The sequence below is a fragment of the Mustela erminea genome, chromosome 1, assembly GCF_009829155.1.
Source record: "Mustela erminea isolate mMusErm1 chromosome 1, mMusErm1.Pri, whole genome shotgun sequence".
NCBI lineage: Eukaryota > Metazoa > Chordata > Mammalia > Carnivora > Mustelidae > Mustela > Mustela erminea.
This window is the reverse complement of record NC_045614.1, coordinates 63,703,581-63,720,565: the sequence shown is the minus strand read 5'-3', so window position 1 is coordinate 63,720,565 and position 16,985 is coordinate 63,703,581. Positions and strand designations below refer to the sequence as shown.

The following is a 16,985-nucleotide window of genomic DNA, read 5'->3' as shown; positions in this document are numbered from 1 at the left end:
GTTTGGTTATGGAATGGTTTCCCTTTATAAGTAAACAACCAACAAATACTAGGGGTAGTAAAAAGAAAAAAATTTTTTTTCAGAAAGTAGTCCTTAGTATTTTATGTCTTCCTCATGTTGTTATGAGTATATGCATGAGTTTAATCCATGAACATCTCTCCTAATATTTTCTGGGGAACAAAACAAAACAACAGTTGGGTATAGGCAAATATTATGTCTTCCGTTAATTTCTAGCATATTAGATATTTGGTAATGAATCAGATAAAGATGTAAAAAGATAAGTAAAAACATATCCAGCAGATGCACTGTAATTTTCTTTGCCTGATTTTTAATCTTAATATCAGCAGGTATTAGGAATATCAGCAGGTATGATAGGAATATCATACTATGAGAAGCTATGAAAATTGTGAGCTCATCTAAATAGATAGGGTTCTCCGATTTCATTTTAAGGCCAGTTAAATGGGGAATAAATGAAAACATTGTCTTAGCTATTTCCTCCTTTCTCTGTCCTTCTATCCATGCATGGTATGTTCTTTTTCTGGGTTCATCCAGGTGCAGCTGGTTATGAGCAACTGCTGTTCTCAAAGCTAACTTCAGGGAGGGAGGGTTCGTTTTTTGCAGCTTGAAACATACATGAACATAGTGGGTAGCATAGGGCTGAGATAAAAAATAGTTAGACAGTGAATGTATTTGATGCATTCTACGTATCAGGATTTTTCTCTAAGGATATAAACAGAAAGACCTTGCAAATTATATGCATAAAAATGTTAATTCCAAGGTTTCCAAAATTTGGAAATAGTCTGAATGGCTACAAAAGGAACATTATTGAATTAGTTGTTATATTTAGTAGTATTACATAGCCATTTATTATTATTGTGCTAAAAAGTTGAAATAGGATAGATATACACTTAAAGTCTAATCAAAAGGAATTGACTCTAGATAGTAGAGTCTAGTTCTAGAGCTAGTGAGATTGCTATCATGAAAGTGTTAGACAGTTGGCTAGCCAGCCTGTGGGCTCTAGTTGGGATATAAGTAGACAGTTCTTAAGTTCCTTAGTAATTGTAGTCTTTACTGTTTATGGAGTACTTATTGGTAGAATAGGCTAAGTTAGCAGGGGGAGAGAGAAGAAGAAAGGCTTATAAGATGCTGCCTTGCATCCAAGGACTTCTTATCTACATGGGGAGATGAAACTAAAACCTGAAAATCATCATATAAATTGAGGAATTTTTGTTGGTTGTTAAGGATGGCGTGTAATAGAATCTAGTATGGTAGAATGTAGATAAATTATTTGGAAGAAATGAATTTTAAGAGATGTGCAGGAGATGTGTAGCTGTTTTATAGTAAAGAATTGTTCTGGGCAAAGTCATAAAGAACAGTGCTTTCCAGACTTATGGATTTCATGGACTGAAAAACTACCTTCTGGTTCCTTCTGGATATGGGGGAAAGGAGAATTGTCATAGTCCTGCAAATTTCCTTTTAAAAATTTATTTATTTGAGAGTGAGCCTGAGAGAGAGCGAATATATGTGGGGGTGGGACAGAGGCAGAGGAAGAGAGAGAGAATCTCAGGTAGACTTGCCACTGAACTGAGCTGAAACCAAGAGCCTGACGCTCAACCAGCTGAGCCCCCAGGCACCCCAGAGCTGCAGACTTTTATTTTTCAAAAAACTCTCTCTGTTGGCTTTCTGTTTGTTCACCATGGATCAGTGTAGACTTCATTCTGGTCCTGTCCTGATTCAAAGACTGGCATTTGCTGACTACTGCTGTTTGAGCTGGAGACTTTAGTGAGAGCAACAGTACAAGTGGGATCTTGGGGCAGTGTTGGTATGGGGGAGAATAGAGGACAGCTAGTGCTTCAGCGTTTTAGTGAGAAAGGGTCATTAATGACCTAAAGAAATTAGCATTCTAAATAATTTCGGGAACTTGGAATTTTTCTGTTTGGTGGTGAACTAATTCAGCCTTTTTAAAAAATTTTACAGAGGAGGAATCTTCTGACTTTGGCTATTGACTGCTTTTGTGTATTGGGAAGAGAAAGTTTCTATTGGCTATGGCTATCTGGTATAAAATAATGTAGTTTTAGATCAAGTGCATATAAGGTAGCACAAGTAGTAAGATGTCTTAAAGTAGGATAAAGTTTTTTTTAATCTTAATTGATTGTTTTATCCTCTCCACATTATCATTACAGAGCAGTCATTACAGCTCTAAAAATGTACTTTCTTTTCTTGGATCTCTTATTATTTAAGGACCAAAATTATCCTCTGGGATTAATACCAATGTTTTGCCTGGTGATTCTTCTCTAATTATTGTGTTGATGCCTTGTCTTAAGAAAAATGCAAATCTGGATTGATCATGTTTTTAAACTTTGAAAGCTTCAAGCTTGTATTTTTGTTTTTTATTGAAAACTACTTATAAAACTTCGTGTTTTAGGAGCTCCAAATGGATCAGCAAGCAAAAAAGCATCTCCAAGAGGAGTTTGATGCATCTTTAGAGGAAAAAGATCAGCATATTAGTGTTCTCCAGACTCAGGTAAAAGATTAAAAGAAAAAGATTGGCATTTACAGATAAAAAAGAATTAAGGGGTTTTGATGGGATATCTCATAAGTTGCAGATGTTACAAAATGGCCTATTTTTAAAACTCTTGATTTTCCTTAGTTATATTTCAGTATAATTTTTTAATGTATTGTATCTTTTGGCTAACTATGATATCATTGAAAATAGCAAATATAAAATCAGCTGCTTTGGGAGTAAACATTTTATTTTGATTTTTCCTCCTAGTATAGTGAAAAAGTATATCTTTTGCTCTGTCCCCTCTGTGTTTTAAAGAAAGTACTACTGTGTAGTTTCTCTCTCTCTTTATTTTAGAGACAGTGATCATGTGAGAGTTGAGTGGGGTGGGTCCACACAAAGGGGAGGGAGAATCTTAAGCAGGCGCCATGCCCAGCAAAGAGCCAGAAGCAGGGTTTATTTACTCTCACAATCCTGAGATCATGACCTGAGTCGAAACCGGGAATCAGATACTTAACCAACTGAGCCACCCAGGTGCCCCTCATTTTTTTCCTAAGGTACATTTCTTTTTCAGGTTTCTCTGCTGAAACAGCGGTTACGAAATGGCCCGATGAATATTGATTTACCTAAACCATTCCCTCAGATGGAACCCCAGGCTGAAGGTGTCTCTAAAGAGAACACAGACAGTGATATAGAACCAGTAGGTAAGCTTCATCTTGTCCAAATGTTAATTTAAAAACTGGAGAAGGATGTTGACAGTTTCCAGGCCATGATGTGGGCTGAGGTCGAAGTGTCCTCCAGAAGATGCAGGAGTTTTTGTTGTTTTGTTTCTTGGCTTGTTCTTCAAGAGAACAAAGCTAAGTTACTGTTTTAAAACTTGAAAGTCTGTGAGTAGCATCACGTTTTCATTGTAATTACAATTCATTCTAGTGTTCTGTTCAGCAGCACTTATACTAAAATTCATTATTTTACACTGTTCTATTGATAGCAGTAGCTAGATTTCATATAAACAGGTCAGTTCTGTTTAAGATTAATGGATTTGCTCTTTTCATTGTTTGGCTATTTCAGTTGTAATACTGTTTACATACTTCTACATTCAAAGATATCTGATTTGTTTTATTATTTGCTTTCTAGTTAGAAAGGAAGGAATAGCTAAATTTTGTTTCAAAATCCAGTTATAGCCCTCCATACTCTTTGAGGCATTAAGGCACATATTTAGTAAAATTCCCACTTTTTATTTACTGGCTTTTTCTCTCAAAGATATTTATGATAAACTTTTAGTCCAGCCAGAGCCAGAGCAAGGTGCTGAGTAGCTGTCTAAGTAACCAGGCTGCAAAGGATTTGTGAGATTCCCTTGGGGTATGAAAACTTAACTCATAAATGTATGGAGAATGTAGAAAGCTGTACTTAACCAGTGACTCCTCTCAGGGACAGTTTAGAATTCACTGGAAAAAATTCTTTAAAAAAAAAAATTCTTTATTAATCTTTTTGTGGTGGGAGCCAGGACACAGAGGGCACTTTTGGATAACAAAAGATGGTCATCAAACTGTCTTCTAAGCAGGGCGAATTCAGTTAATGGTAGTTGACTACTGAGGGTTTTGTGCCATTTGGGGTGGGGCTGAACCGTAGGGAGGTGACTCTGCTCCTCAGCTTCTTTTGATACAGATCATCCAAATGGTGAGACTTGAAGATGGGCAGGGTAGCCCTCCTTTCTTCGTCTCAGAGGATAGCAGAGCATTGGAGTGAGAATACACCCCTGTGTACTAACAGAGTAACTGTTCCCAGGGAGCCCTTCTATTCCTTACTGACCACCCCTGCTTGTGCTGCTTTATTGTTGATAGTGGTAGATGGAGCTTCTGCTAAAACACTGGAGGTACTTCAGCAGAGAGTTAAGCGGCAAGAGAATCTTCTGCAGCGATGTAAGGAAACAATTCAGTCACATAAGGAACAGTGTGCACTATTAACCAGTGAAAAAGAAGCCCTGCAAGAACAACTAGATGAAAGGCTCCAAGAGCTAGAAAAGATGAAGGTAAAAGAGCAAATGAGAGGGGCGCCTGGGTGGCTCAGTGGGTTAAGCTGCTGCCTTCAGCTCAGGTCATGATCCCAGGGTCCTGGGATCGAGTCCCACATCGGGCTCTCTGCTCTGCAGGGAGCCTGCTTCTTCCTCTCTCTCTCTCTCTGCCTGCCTCTCTGCCTACTTGTGATCTCTCTCTGTCAAATAAATAAAATCTTAAAAAAAAAAAAAAAGAGCAAATGAGTTTGGTTTATGTAACCCTGTAAAGCTAGATCGACAGGTCCCAGCGTGGCCTGCACCTCCTTCCTCTGCGGAGCCTTCCCCTTCCTCCGCAGACAGCATGGAGATGACTCCCAGGTGCCCTGGGCTTCATAGCACTTGCACCGTCCTTTCCAGATGTCCTGTATACCTTGCTCTTACTGGACTGAGAAATACCCAAATTAGATAAAATGTTTAGAGTTCTCTTATGAGGAGAAGCTTTATTAGAGGTGGAAATGAATTTTTAAAATTTTTTTAGGAGCTTCATATGGCTGAGAAGACTAAACTTATCACTCAGTTGCGTGATGCAAAGAACTTAATTGAACAGCTTGAACAAGATAAGGTAAACCAATAAACCTTATGATACTAAAATTTGTCAGGGGGCCCCAGAATTCCAATTTGGAAGCAGTTAGAAGCATTGAGGCTTATGCTTTCCAAAGCTATTGTAGTTGCTTCCATGAAAAACTTTGTTGTAATTTTGAAATTTAAATAATGATTACTGTTAGTTGTATATCATGTGAAGCTGATTTTCTGTGATTTTTTAAAATCCCAGTCAGCATTTTGATTTATAGATTGGAATAACTGCTGAAAAAGAAATCTGTTCACAGTACCTAACTACTTTTCAGAGAAAGGTTGTATTTTTTATAGTTAAGACACTGTGAGTAATATTAAGTATTGTCTTCAACGGAAACAGATTAATCTCTCAGATATATTGCCTAAAGTGAAGAAGTGGTAGTGTTATATTAACATAAAGAGAAGTTTCTGCAAATGGATTTTGGGATTCATTTCAAGTGAGATTGGCAATGTACAGTTAGAGTGGCAGCTGTGGCTATGGCAGCAGAGGCAACTGAAAATTCATGGGCAAACACTTTTGGGCTGAGTCTTTCAGCCCCAAATTCTTGGGTTCTCTTTCTAAAGCAGCTTCCAGTGGTTCACATTTTCTTCCTTACGCTACTTGGCAGCTATAGTATTTTAATTGGCCATGCAATTAAGAACATGTCAGAACTGTTCTGCTTTTGAATGTGTTAGCAGTTTTCATTCTGTGATGTTATTTTGCTAGAGTCTACTCCATACACTTCGTGAAGGCCCACTTAAAAAAAGTGAACTCACCACCCAGCTTCAGCAGTTAACATCTCAGGGCTAAAGTTTTATCTGTACATGCCCAGCCCTTATTATCCTCAACCTGGAATTTACTTTGTTGTAGAGCAAATCCAAGAAATCTCATAATTTCGTACATAAGTATTTTGAAGTATTTTAAAGGACTCTTTACTTTTATAAAATTGTAACTACATTATCATGATCACATCTAAAAACTTAATTCCTGAATACCATCACCTATCTAGTCAGTTTCAGATTTGCCCTTTGTCTCATACTTTTTTTCCATTTTTATGAATCAGGATCTAAGTAAGTTTCTTTCATTGTAATTGGTTTATATGACTCTTAAGACTTCTTTTAATCTGTAGATTCCATTGCCTCTTTCTCTCTCTCCATGTGTCTTTTTCTCCATTGTGATTTGGTTTTTGAAGAAACTGAAGGCCAGTGATCTTGTTTTGAAATTTTGTGTAATCCCCATTTACCTGATTTTTATCTGTCCATTAATTTGAGCCATCTGGAAGAGTCATACCCTAAACCAAGGTTTGATGAACCCTGCAAGTAAAGTAATAATCTTAAGACCCATAAAATAGCTGTCACAAAATCTTATTTTTCAAGAGACAAGTCGAACTACCCTGTTTTTTGTTAGTCTCAAGTGACTGATTCAGGTTTTAATATTTGATTCCTTTATCCGCATAGTGACCTTCATATTATGTGTAGATTATCCAGAGAGTGGGAAGACAGTAGCAGTGTCCATTGGAGGAATGGGGGTGGCTCACTGACAATAGTGAGGAGTGGCAGTGGGACCAGAGACTGTCACAAGAGAAAAAGCAGGTTGATCTGTACCAGTCTTGGCCCATCTTTGTGGCAGCAGTAACCTTCCATCCTCAGTAGCCTCTGAGGCTCTCCCCATGTCCCAGCACAGATCAGTAACATAGCTCATGGTGGCCCTGAGCCAAGTACAAAAGACTGTATTTTGTTTATTATAAACTGTTTCCTAAGACAGGGAAAATTATAGCCAATATTTATAGAAAGAGTATAAAGTAATTCTTTAAATTAAAATGTGTTTTTAATACTCAAAAGACTAAACTTACTATTAAAATAATTTTTGTATTAACAAATAACCCTGATCTACCAGGTAACCAGGGTTTTTGTACTGTATAGTGTAGTATGGAGTGCAGAACACAGACTTTAGTTTGTGAAATACTAAAATCATTCTTCTGCTGTACTTAGTGAGAAATACTATGTTTTCTGCCTTTTAAGTAAGTTTGATATGTGCTGTTGATGGTGCAGTTTTGTTATACAAATGCTTTAGTGTCTGCACTTCTGTTTAGGGAATGGTAATAGCGGAGACAAAACGTCAGATGCATGAAACCCTGGAAATGAAAGAAGAAGAAATTGCTCAACTCCGTAGTCGCATCAAACAGATGACTACCCAGGGAGAAGAGTTACGGGAACAGAAAGAAAAGTCTGAAAGAGCTGGTAAGAACTCAGGGGTTATTTGTTTTATGTTAGAAGTCAAAAGTCATGTAAAGTGCTGACCAGCCAACATTTAGAAAAATTAATTAAATATTGATACTGGTACAGAGATTCTAGGTAAGATACTGAACTGTTTCTTAGAGGGGGCAGGGGCTGGTAAACTATGGCCTGTGGGTGAAATCCTGCCCATGCATGGCCTATTTGTAGGACTCTCAAGCTTAGAATGCTTTTTACATTTTTATGTAGTTGAAAAAAAGAATATGTGACAGAGACCATATGTAGCCTGAAATGTCAAAAATACTTATCGTTTGGCCCTTTATAGATATGTTTATTAACTACTGCCTTAGAGTATCAAAATTCAGGTTTACAATTTTGGAACTCCCCAAGTAGGCACAACATTGTACATATTAAATGAATGCAACCTTATAGGTAGATGCTCTAGGGTAAACAAAAAATATAAGAGTATAAAGAAAGTATAAGATAAGCCTTTTAAGATAACAGAATTATGTTTTGACACAATAAATGCTAGGCTGTGAAAATGTCGAGACTAGCATAGTATTTCACAAGGAATGATAATGAGTAGTGCCAGGAAAGAGAGGAGAGAGCAGAGTAAAGGAACATTTCAGGTTGGTGAAGGTGTGAGTTTTGAGTTGGGCCTTGAGGAATGAACAGAATGGGCCTAAGCAGAGAGGTGGGGCAGCACACATTCCAGTTACTACAAGGTCATCGCAGGCACAGTGACTAGAGGGCATGTGTGAATTAGCTGCAAACAGTTCTTGCTCAAGTGGGAAATAAAGTTGGATCAGAAAGAACTGACTGTTAAAATCTTAAAAGGGGAGTGGTGGAGCCTAGACTTTGGTATACAAGGCAACAGGAAACCAGTAATAGGAAAGCATAATGTGATGGAAGCTAGTGTTTTATGAAGACAAGAAATGAAGTGGGAAGTCGGACCTAAAAGCAAAGACAGAAATCCGGGTGTGAGGGACTCGAAAGGGACTAGGGACTAGAGGGACTAGAGAGCTCTGGTTACCTTGGCTGGGAGGAATTTAGGAAAGAAAGGAAGAGTAGCATCTGCAGAATTAGGCATCTTATCAGCTTGCAGAGACAGAAGAATAATAGAAGTCTAAGATGACACCAAGATTTGAAGTTTAGGAGACTGAATGAATGGTGAGAAGTCAGAACAGGAAATCTAAATGGGGAAGTTGAGGAATGGAGTGAATTTTGTCAGTCGTGAGCTTTCCAAATGAAATTGCCTTATAAGAATTTGGGAAACAAGCTAGAGCTTTTTAAAGGAGTCAGTAGCCTCAGAGAAGCCTGTCATTAAATCCATGGCAGTGGCTGATATCTCCAGAAAATTGAGTCATAGCAGTAGCAGCTGCAGCCCTGCAGCTACTAGTGTCTGGGAGTGCGCACGGGCTGCCGCTGCTGCTGGTGGGACAAGGAGCCAGCATTTAGTTTTTTAATGCAAGGCTCTGGTATGAATACTTTACTTGTATTCACTTGTGTGTGTGTGTGCTTGTATTTAATCCTCTCAGTTTCTTTGAAATAGGTGTTTTTATTACAAATAGGAAAACCAAAGAACTTCGAAGTTAAGTAGCTTGCCTACGTTCATGCACAGAGAGTAAGTGTATAGTCAGGGCTTCAGTCCAGGCGTGCTGAGTCCAGAGTTTGTGCTCTTAACCATCGGGATCTTTAGTTTGGTAGAGAGCAATAACCGAGGGGAAAAAGTTTACCCAAGAAGTCATAAGAATTGTGGGTAGTTAGGCTTTGGGGGGGAATATAAGAGGCATTTCCAGAAGTGGGAGAGGTAGGTTGAAGACTTTAAAAAAGGTCTTCCACTTTGGTGAGGATTTGATTCCTAGGATGCAGTTTGAGAAATGATTTTAGAAGCCAGTTTGTAAGGTTTAAGTTGGGAAATGGATCTAGATGAGAGAGCCAGTTGGTTGATACCAAATGGCTCATAAATTCTCTTTGCAGTTGTTTTATTAATAAGTGGTTGGGGAATTTAGTTAATAAATTTATTTCTAGTAAACCCAAGAAAATTTCCCTCTAGAGAGCATAATTGACAGCAACTCTTAGAATATAATCTCTGAGGAATTACCTGCAGCAATTTGAAGCATATGAGACATTGTTAAACAGGTTTGCTTCAGTGAATAGAAAACCTAATGCATAGTCTCAGCTTCTCATATCAAGCTTTTGGATTTTTAGTGCTGCTTTTGTTGACTAATGTAGCCAGTCAAGAGAGATTATGCTGAGTGAAATAAGTCAAGCAGAGAGAATCAATTATCATATGGTTTCACTTATTTGTGGAGCATAACAAATATCATGGAGGACAAGGGGTGTTAGAGAGGAGAAGAGAGTTGGGGGAAATTGGAAGGGGAGGTGAATCATGAGAGACTAGGGACTCTGAAAAACAATCTGAGGGGTTTGAAGTGGCGGGGGTGTGGGAGGTTGTGGTACCAGGTAGAGGGCACGGATTGCATGGAGCACTGGGTGTAGTGAAAAAATAATGAATACTGTTTTTCTGAAAATAAATAAATTGAATAAAAAAAAAAGAGAGAGAAAATGTTGGTGAGGGGATTAATTTTCTTTTAAAATTGGAATGTATCTTGTGAGGAGGTAGAAATCCGTGACCCAGTATTAAGGTGAAAGAGGTGAGTGACAAAAAGGTAGACAAAATACACAGTTATTTCACATGTAGATTAAACATTTCCCAGGCTCCCATTCTAGTCAGTTCCTTAGTTAGTACAGTCTTCCTTCTCTTGCTTCTCCAGAACATGATTGTATTTTGTCTTTAAATGGAATTTTCATAAAACTGTATTTTTGTAAATATTTCAGAGCTTGTAGGTTGAGAAACTTTTCTGTTAACAATGCCATGAAATATCAAAAATTAATAAATACTTAAAGAGATTATGATTTAGTTATTTAATAAAGACATTACCTTTGGAAAGTCTTTGAATCACACAGTTATAAATGGCTTTATAGATATTTTAAGAATTATATTTGTAGTCCTAATTATTGGACTGTAACAGAAAGTTAGACTCTTTCTGCAATGAAGATACTGCCTTCTAAATATATAATGAAGACTGGTCTTGCATAACAACTGCATTTCATTTAATGATCGTAGTTAAGTCTGAACAGAACTCGTGAAATATAAAATGTTTAATTCAAGTATAAAATGCACATGCCAATTGACAGAAAAATTCCCATTTAATGCTAAAAGTAAGAAAAGGTCTTTTAATATAAAAGAAGTAGAGTTTCCATAGTCTATGAACATAATCCGTCTCTTGGAGAATTCTGTTCCTCTATGAAATATTTGTCTTCTCTTTCTTGAATTTAAAATTCAAAGACTAAACATACAAGAGCTGGCCATGGGAAAGAAGCTTAACAGCATTAACATCATTAAAGCTTGTAGTTGTTAAAGATTTTCAAAAGTAAATTTGTGTATGTAAAACAATTATAAAGTAAAATCAACTCTCCTAATTAATTTTCAACTATAAAAATTTAACCCTGATATATTTAGTAATTCTTGACATGTGGCCATCAGTAGACAACTTACTTTTTTGGCTCACCTATTCTGGTGGTAAAAATCAGCTCCCAGTACATTTCCCACTACTTCCCACCACTTTTCTTAGAAAGCAATCTATTGCACTGGTTCTCATAGTTTTTCTAAATGAGCTGTGATGGCTCCCATATGTTGGAGGACATGGAAATTTAAATAGGGCTCTGATTTTATTTTATTATTTTTAAAAAATATTTTACTTATTTATTTGACAGATCACAAGTAGGCAGAGAGGAAGGCACAGGGAGGGGGGGAAGCAGGTTCCCTGCTGAGCCGAGAGCCCGATGTGGGCTCGATCCCAGAACCCTGAGATCATGACCTGAGCTGAAGGCAGAGGCTTAACCCACTGAGCCACCAGGTGCCCCTAAATGTCTCTGATTTTAAAAAGAACAGTTCTACCCTAAAAGATGGAAACTATGTGAATATGGTGACATGCCCACTTTACAACAGACACTATCAAGATGTAGTACTCATTCTACTCTCTAGAGAGCTGTTGGGCATGTCTTGTTTTGTTAAAATTATTTATTTTAGTGGATAAAGAAAACTAAAAACTAATATATTTGTTAGAAACATTTTACTACCATTGTTGATAGTATTCCTTTCTAGGTGTCACTTAAGAACAGATGGCCACATCTTCACATAACCAGATTTTAAACTTAGACAAGTCTGGTGATTAGTGCATAATGCTATATTTTAAAGATTTTATTTATTTGACAGAGAAAGAGAGATCACAAGTAGGCAGAGAGAGAGGGGGAAGCAGGCACCCTGCTGAGCAGAGAGCCCAATGTGGGGCTCGATTCCAGGACCCCAAGATCATGATGCTATATTTTAGTTGCCGGGTATTATTGCTAATCATTTAGAATATTATCTCTTCAGTGCAACACTGGTGCAGAATGTTAATGCTGCTAAATTTTGTCCTAGGTTTTGGCTGTTGCTGTGTGTGTGCATGTATATGTTTTAAGTGGGGTAAAAGGTGGAGATAGCTTGCTAGTTATTAATACAAAAGCATTGGAACAGAGAGAAAATGAAAGCACATCACTGTTGTTTCAGTACACTTCCATTTAGTCTTTACTCCAATCCTTATTTTTATATTATTGTAATTCTATTGTACATATAATTTTGTATGCTGCTTTTTTTTCCATTTAACATTATATTGAGTACTTTTACGTGTTGCTAAAATACTAATGCATTTTAATGGCTGTGTCAGAATGCATGTACATCACTTAACCATATTCCTCTTGATCACCATCTAGATTATTTTATATTTTTGCTTTTATGAATAATACTATAACAACTCTGCCATACAGCTTATTCCATATTTGAATTTTTTCTCAGAATAAATTTTTGCCAATAGATTTCTGATCTTTTTTGTAGGTTAGTTTTAGGTATATAAATATTACCAAAAATCCGTACCAGTGTTAAGTCCCCTGCCCCCCATAAAATGTTCTTGCCTACAATTTATGCAAAGTAAATAAAATATTCTATTTAGATTAGGAAAGTTTCCAAAGTGTTTTCCAGAGTATCTTTTATAAATCCTGTTATCCTTTCATTTACCCTCTCTTCACCTAAGTCATGTGTGTTTTATATGATTGGCTGCATTTAAAAACTTAGACTAACTCTAACATTCTTTGCTTTTTTATTGCCATGTTGTGTTTGTGCAGGAAATAAGTTTTTTATTCATTTGTATAGTATAGGCCTGATACAGCAAAGACATTCAGTGGAATATATTTATTTGACATTTGAAGGGCCCTCTTAAATAGAGTTTATGTATTTAAGTAATATATCAGATTTATGCATATTTATATAATAAACAAAAATCAGATGTGTATTTAAGTGCTTTGTTAGTTGCTGATAATTTATGTAACAAAGTTTTCTTGGAGTCTTAAGTCTCACAAAACATCTTATTTTTGTGCATCCACACATGCCAATAAGTGAATCATGGTGCCTTTCCCAAGCCTTGTATGAACAGGACTGGGGTAAGGGCTATTTTTTTCTTATCATGGGTACTTAGAATAAGCTTTATAAAGAAAATTCCATGTTTCTCAGGCAAAAAAAGTATGAATCAAAGTAGAATTTATGTTTGTCATGTTAGAAAAGTAATATGTACATATTTTGGCACTAAATGTATACTAAATGTATACCTGATGGAAAAATTTGCTACTTTAAATGGAATTAGATTTTCATTCATTATAGGTGATTTATTAAATAGCCATATATTTGTGGGTACTTAATATATTTTTACAGTAGTAACTGTGCATCTCTGTATTTTCACATTCATTGTCATCCTGCACTTACGTCCCTGGCAGTGTCACTGTTGCTGGAAGGCATTAAGAACACATTTCTTTCCTACAGAATCATCCTTTTTTTTTTTTTTTTTTTGAGTAAAGTTGACATACAATATTATATTAGTTTCAGGTGTACAGCATAATGATTGAACAAGACTATGTGTTAAGCTCAGCACAAGCGTAGCTCCCATCTCTCACTGTAGAGTGCTGTTATAGTACCACTATCAGAATCGTGATATATATATATATATATATATATTTTTTTTTTTTTACACAGACCAACAGAGAGCGGGAAAGAGAAGAAGAGAGCAAGCATAAGTAGGGGCAGTGGCAGGCAGGGGAGAAGCAGGCTCCCTCTGAGCAGGGAACACAATGTGGGACTCAATACCAGGACCCTGGAGTCAGGACCTGAGCCAAAGGCACACACTTAACTGACTGAGCCAGCCAGGTGCCCTCAGAATCATATGTTAAATTTAATTAAATTTACTTAGCTTTAGCATAATATTTTCAAGATTAGTTTGACGTTTTTAAGGTATTTAACAATAGTTAAATTTGCATGGTTAATGTAAGGAGTACATTAAAATTTGGATAGATTGTAAAATTTTTAAAAGTCAAAGTGCGTTCGATCTGTAGGGTGAATCCTGTTATGAATTTCAGAAAGTGGCTTAAAAAGTAGATTTCCATTGCAAAAGTGATACTAAATTTCTGAAGACCCCAATTTATATTTAAGTATTGCACTATCTGGTTTGTGCCACTGGGTGGTAGTATTATGTTCATTTTTGTTAAGTCTAGACAAGTGGTTTTCAAACTCCTTGTTCTCAGGACCTCTTTGCACTGTTAAAAGTTACGGAGGATTCCAAAGAGCTTTTGTTTGTGTGGGTTACATTCAGTGATATTTACTATATTAGAAATTAAAACTAAGAAATGAAAAACATTTTTCGTTCATTTTAAAATAACAGTTATAGACGTTACATATTAATCTAAATATTTTTATAGAAATTACCTGTATTTTCCAAAATGAAATTTAGTATGAAAAGTAGTCTTGTTTTACATTTTTGCTGATCTCATTGTCTGGCTTAATAGAAGATATTGTATTTTCACGCCTGTTTCTGTATTCAATCTATTGTGATACGTTATTTTGGTTGAACTATATAAGGAAAATCTGCCCTTATACAGATATGCAGATATGTATTTGGAAAAAAGAGGCCCTCATAGACCCACTGAAAGGCCTCAGGACCCTAGGATCTTTGGACCACACTTTGAAAACTGCTGCTCTAGACTTTTTTGTTTTTATTTACCAAAGAGCATTGATGCTAGGTGGGAATTCTGATAAACAAAATTCATTTTATTGTTTTCTCTGTTAATTTGCATTTCATTCATTTTTTACTACTACCTGTGTTTTTGTCTTTAGTTTAATAACGTACATTTTAGCAGTTTTTTTTTGCTGGGATGAAGACACGGGTGCTGGCTTATTTATTCATTCCTGAAGTGATTAATCAGCTTTTTAGGACCAACAGTTAATCTGCAGGTTGGCAGCCTTTCTGCACTTCTGCATCTGTTTATTCCCTTGCAGAGGGAGTAAAAATGGGTCTTAACTATCCTTACAGTAACGTGTCCTCTGGGATAGTGCAACAAAATTGTAATGCTCCCTAGATCTCAGAATTCTGGCATTTGTTATTGCTGTGGGTAAGGATGTTGAGGATGAGGTGAAGTACCGAAAGCAAACATCACATTCTTCCTAGTTTTACCTAAGGTTAATTCCTCATCACCTTTAACTATATCAACTGCCTTTGTGAAAAATTGTCTTCATGTCACCCAGTGCCTTGCTTATGCTTGGCAGATGGCAAACATCCAGTCAATGTTTGATGCATGAATGGTTGGATTGATTATTGAGCTGTAGATTGCCAACCTTTTCTATTCAATTATTCTAGTGAGCATTTATCCATTTTTATAATCCCTATGGATATGAGTGAACCTCATCTGAAGTGGAAAGTGAGGAGCTAGCAATAAAAGGCCTCCCCTGCAATTTTACTTTTGACAGAGGACCGGTCGTTCCTAAGGTTTATTAAATTTTTGCCTAGAAATATTTTTGAAGTTTTTGTTTGTTTGTTTGTTTGTTTGTTTTTTAATAAAAAGTGCCTGAGATACATTGAATTTTGCTTTGGAAGAACACAATGTGTTCTTGCAACATTTGGCAGCAGTTTGTGCTTAGCCTTCCCGTTGCTGTGTGTTGTGACTCTAGTTTTCCTGTGCTCTCTTGCATGTTGGCAGAGGACTTGTCAGCTGTGGCTGATGCACGCTTTCTTTCTCCCCACTCACTTATCCTTTGTTAGTAATTGGAAGATAAATTATGTAGACATTCATAGCATACTTCTTCACTCACATTAAAATCTTAGAATAGTTTCATTTTGGAAAGTGTAGGAAATTCATCTTTAGAGCATTACAACTTGAGAGCGTTACAGTGGATACCACTTTTCTATATCTGATTATGTAAGAACAGAGGGTGAGACATTTCTGGTTAGTAAGTAAACTCTAAGTATATTCTCCTTCAACATTGAAATGGGACTTATTGTTGGAGGCAGACTTCCTGTAAGGAAATGGTTTCATTTGTGGTACAGTGTAGAATTCAGAATGAGTTTGAAATATGTTCTCTCTATGTCAGTGTATATAATGTGTTTTAATGCCCCCTCCCACTTAACATTTCTGTAAAGCAGGGTAGACATGGAACACAGTTGAGTTTTTCTGTGTCTGTGAGAAGTATAACATGCTATATTTTGTTGAGAGTTAGAAGCCGTCAGCAATTGATTGTTTCAGAAATTCTGGTTTAGTTAAGATATATTATTGCCCAGTGGAGCTGGATCAATGTCAGCATTCTTAGAGTTTTTAAAAGTAATGCAAGGTAAAGAGTGTTCCTTAAATATAATTTTAAAGTTGTGGCATCAAGCTAATGTATTCAAGTTGACAATCTGAGGGAAAAGTTGGATGCCTCATTTCTTGCATTTGAGTGAGAATATTGTATTAAAAAATTTCAAAGATTTCTTTCTAGGTATAAAATTATGTGGTTTTCTGACATGGTCACAGAAAGTGGGAGAGAGGATTAAATTTAAATGTAAGGAACTGTGGAACGAGGTCTATCCTACTTTAGTCATTATATGATGGATAATCAAGTGACTTAGAAAAATTTCAGTGGACAAAACACTAAAATTAGAATATAATATGGAAAATATTTTAAAATTTACTGAGTGTGGCTAGAAAACTTAACTATTGGAAAATTATTTCTGAGTAGGAACTTCGTGATGTAGATTTTTTGTTGTTTCAAAAAGGTCAGAGCACTGCATCTGTTTTTATACTGTACCAGATTGTGGAATTTTAAGAATGAAAATGAGGAAAATTCACTTGGTATTGCCTGTATACGTTTTGTTTTATTTTGCTTAATCAAGAGAAATTTTTCATTTAAAACTCCATTTTGTTGGAAGAGTATGAAAACTACCTTCAGGTTTTCCAGAGCCTAATTTTTAAGAGATTTCTGTGAAGTGCCAAAAAAGTCCTAAGATACAATTTGACGTACTGAAAGTAACAGTAATGAAAAGATGATGGTGACATCCAACAATTAAAAAAGATTGTCATTTCTTTTCCCATTTTTCTGTTTCCCAGATTTAAACCTTCAACACAAACTGAGCAATAAGCACTTTGTTATAGAATTTCTTTCTATAAAATTGATCACTTGACTTATTTCTAAATTAGGAAACTGATTTTTAAAAAATTAGGAAACTAATTTCTGTAAGTATTTTA

At 36.2% G+C, this 16,985-nt stretch overlaps 1 protein-coding gene across 7 annotated transcripts in view; it reads left to right on the top strand.

Annotated features, from left to right (window-relative positions):
• GOLGA4 (golgin A4) overlaps positions 1–16,985 on the top strand; it is a 126,075-nt gene that overhangs the window by 51,087 nt on the left and 58,003 nt on the right. For 6 of the 7 annotated variants that reach the window (XM_032354477.1, XM_032354879.1, XM_032354558.1 and 3 more), the window contains 5 exons: positions 2,426–2,524; positions 3,078–3,207; positions 4,345–4,532; positions 5,035–5,118; positions 7,202–7,349. In XM_032354477.1, the coding sequence (XP_032210368.1) occupies positions 2,426–2,524; positions 3,078–3,207; positions 4,345–4,532; positions 5,035–5,118; positions 7,202–7,349 (649 nt within the window). The remainder of the gene's footprint in view (positions 1–2,425; positions 2,525–3,077; positions 3,208–4,344; positions 4,533–5,034; positions 5,119–7,201; positions 7,350–16,985) is intronic. The other variant, XM_032354641.1, reaches the window with a different exon arrangement.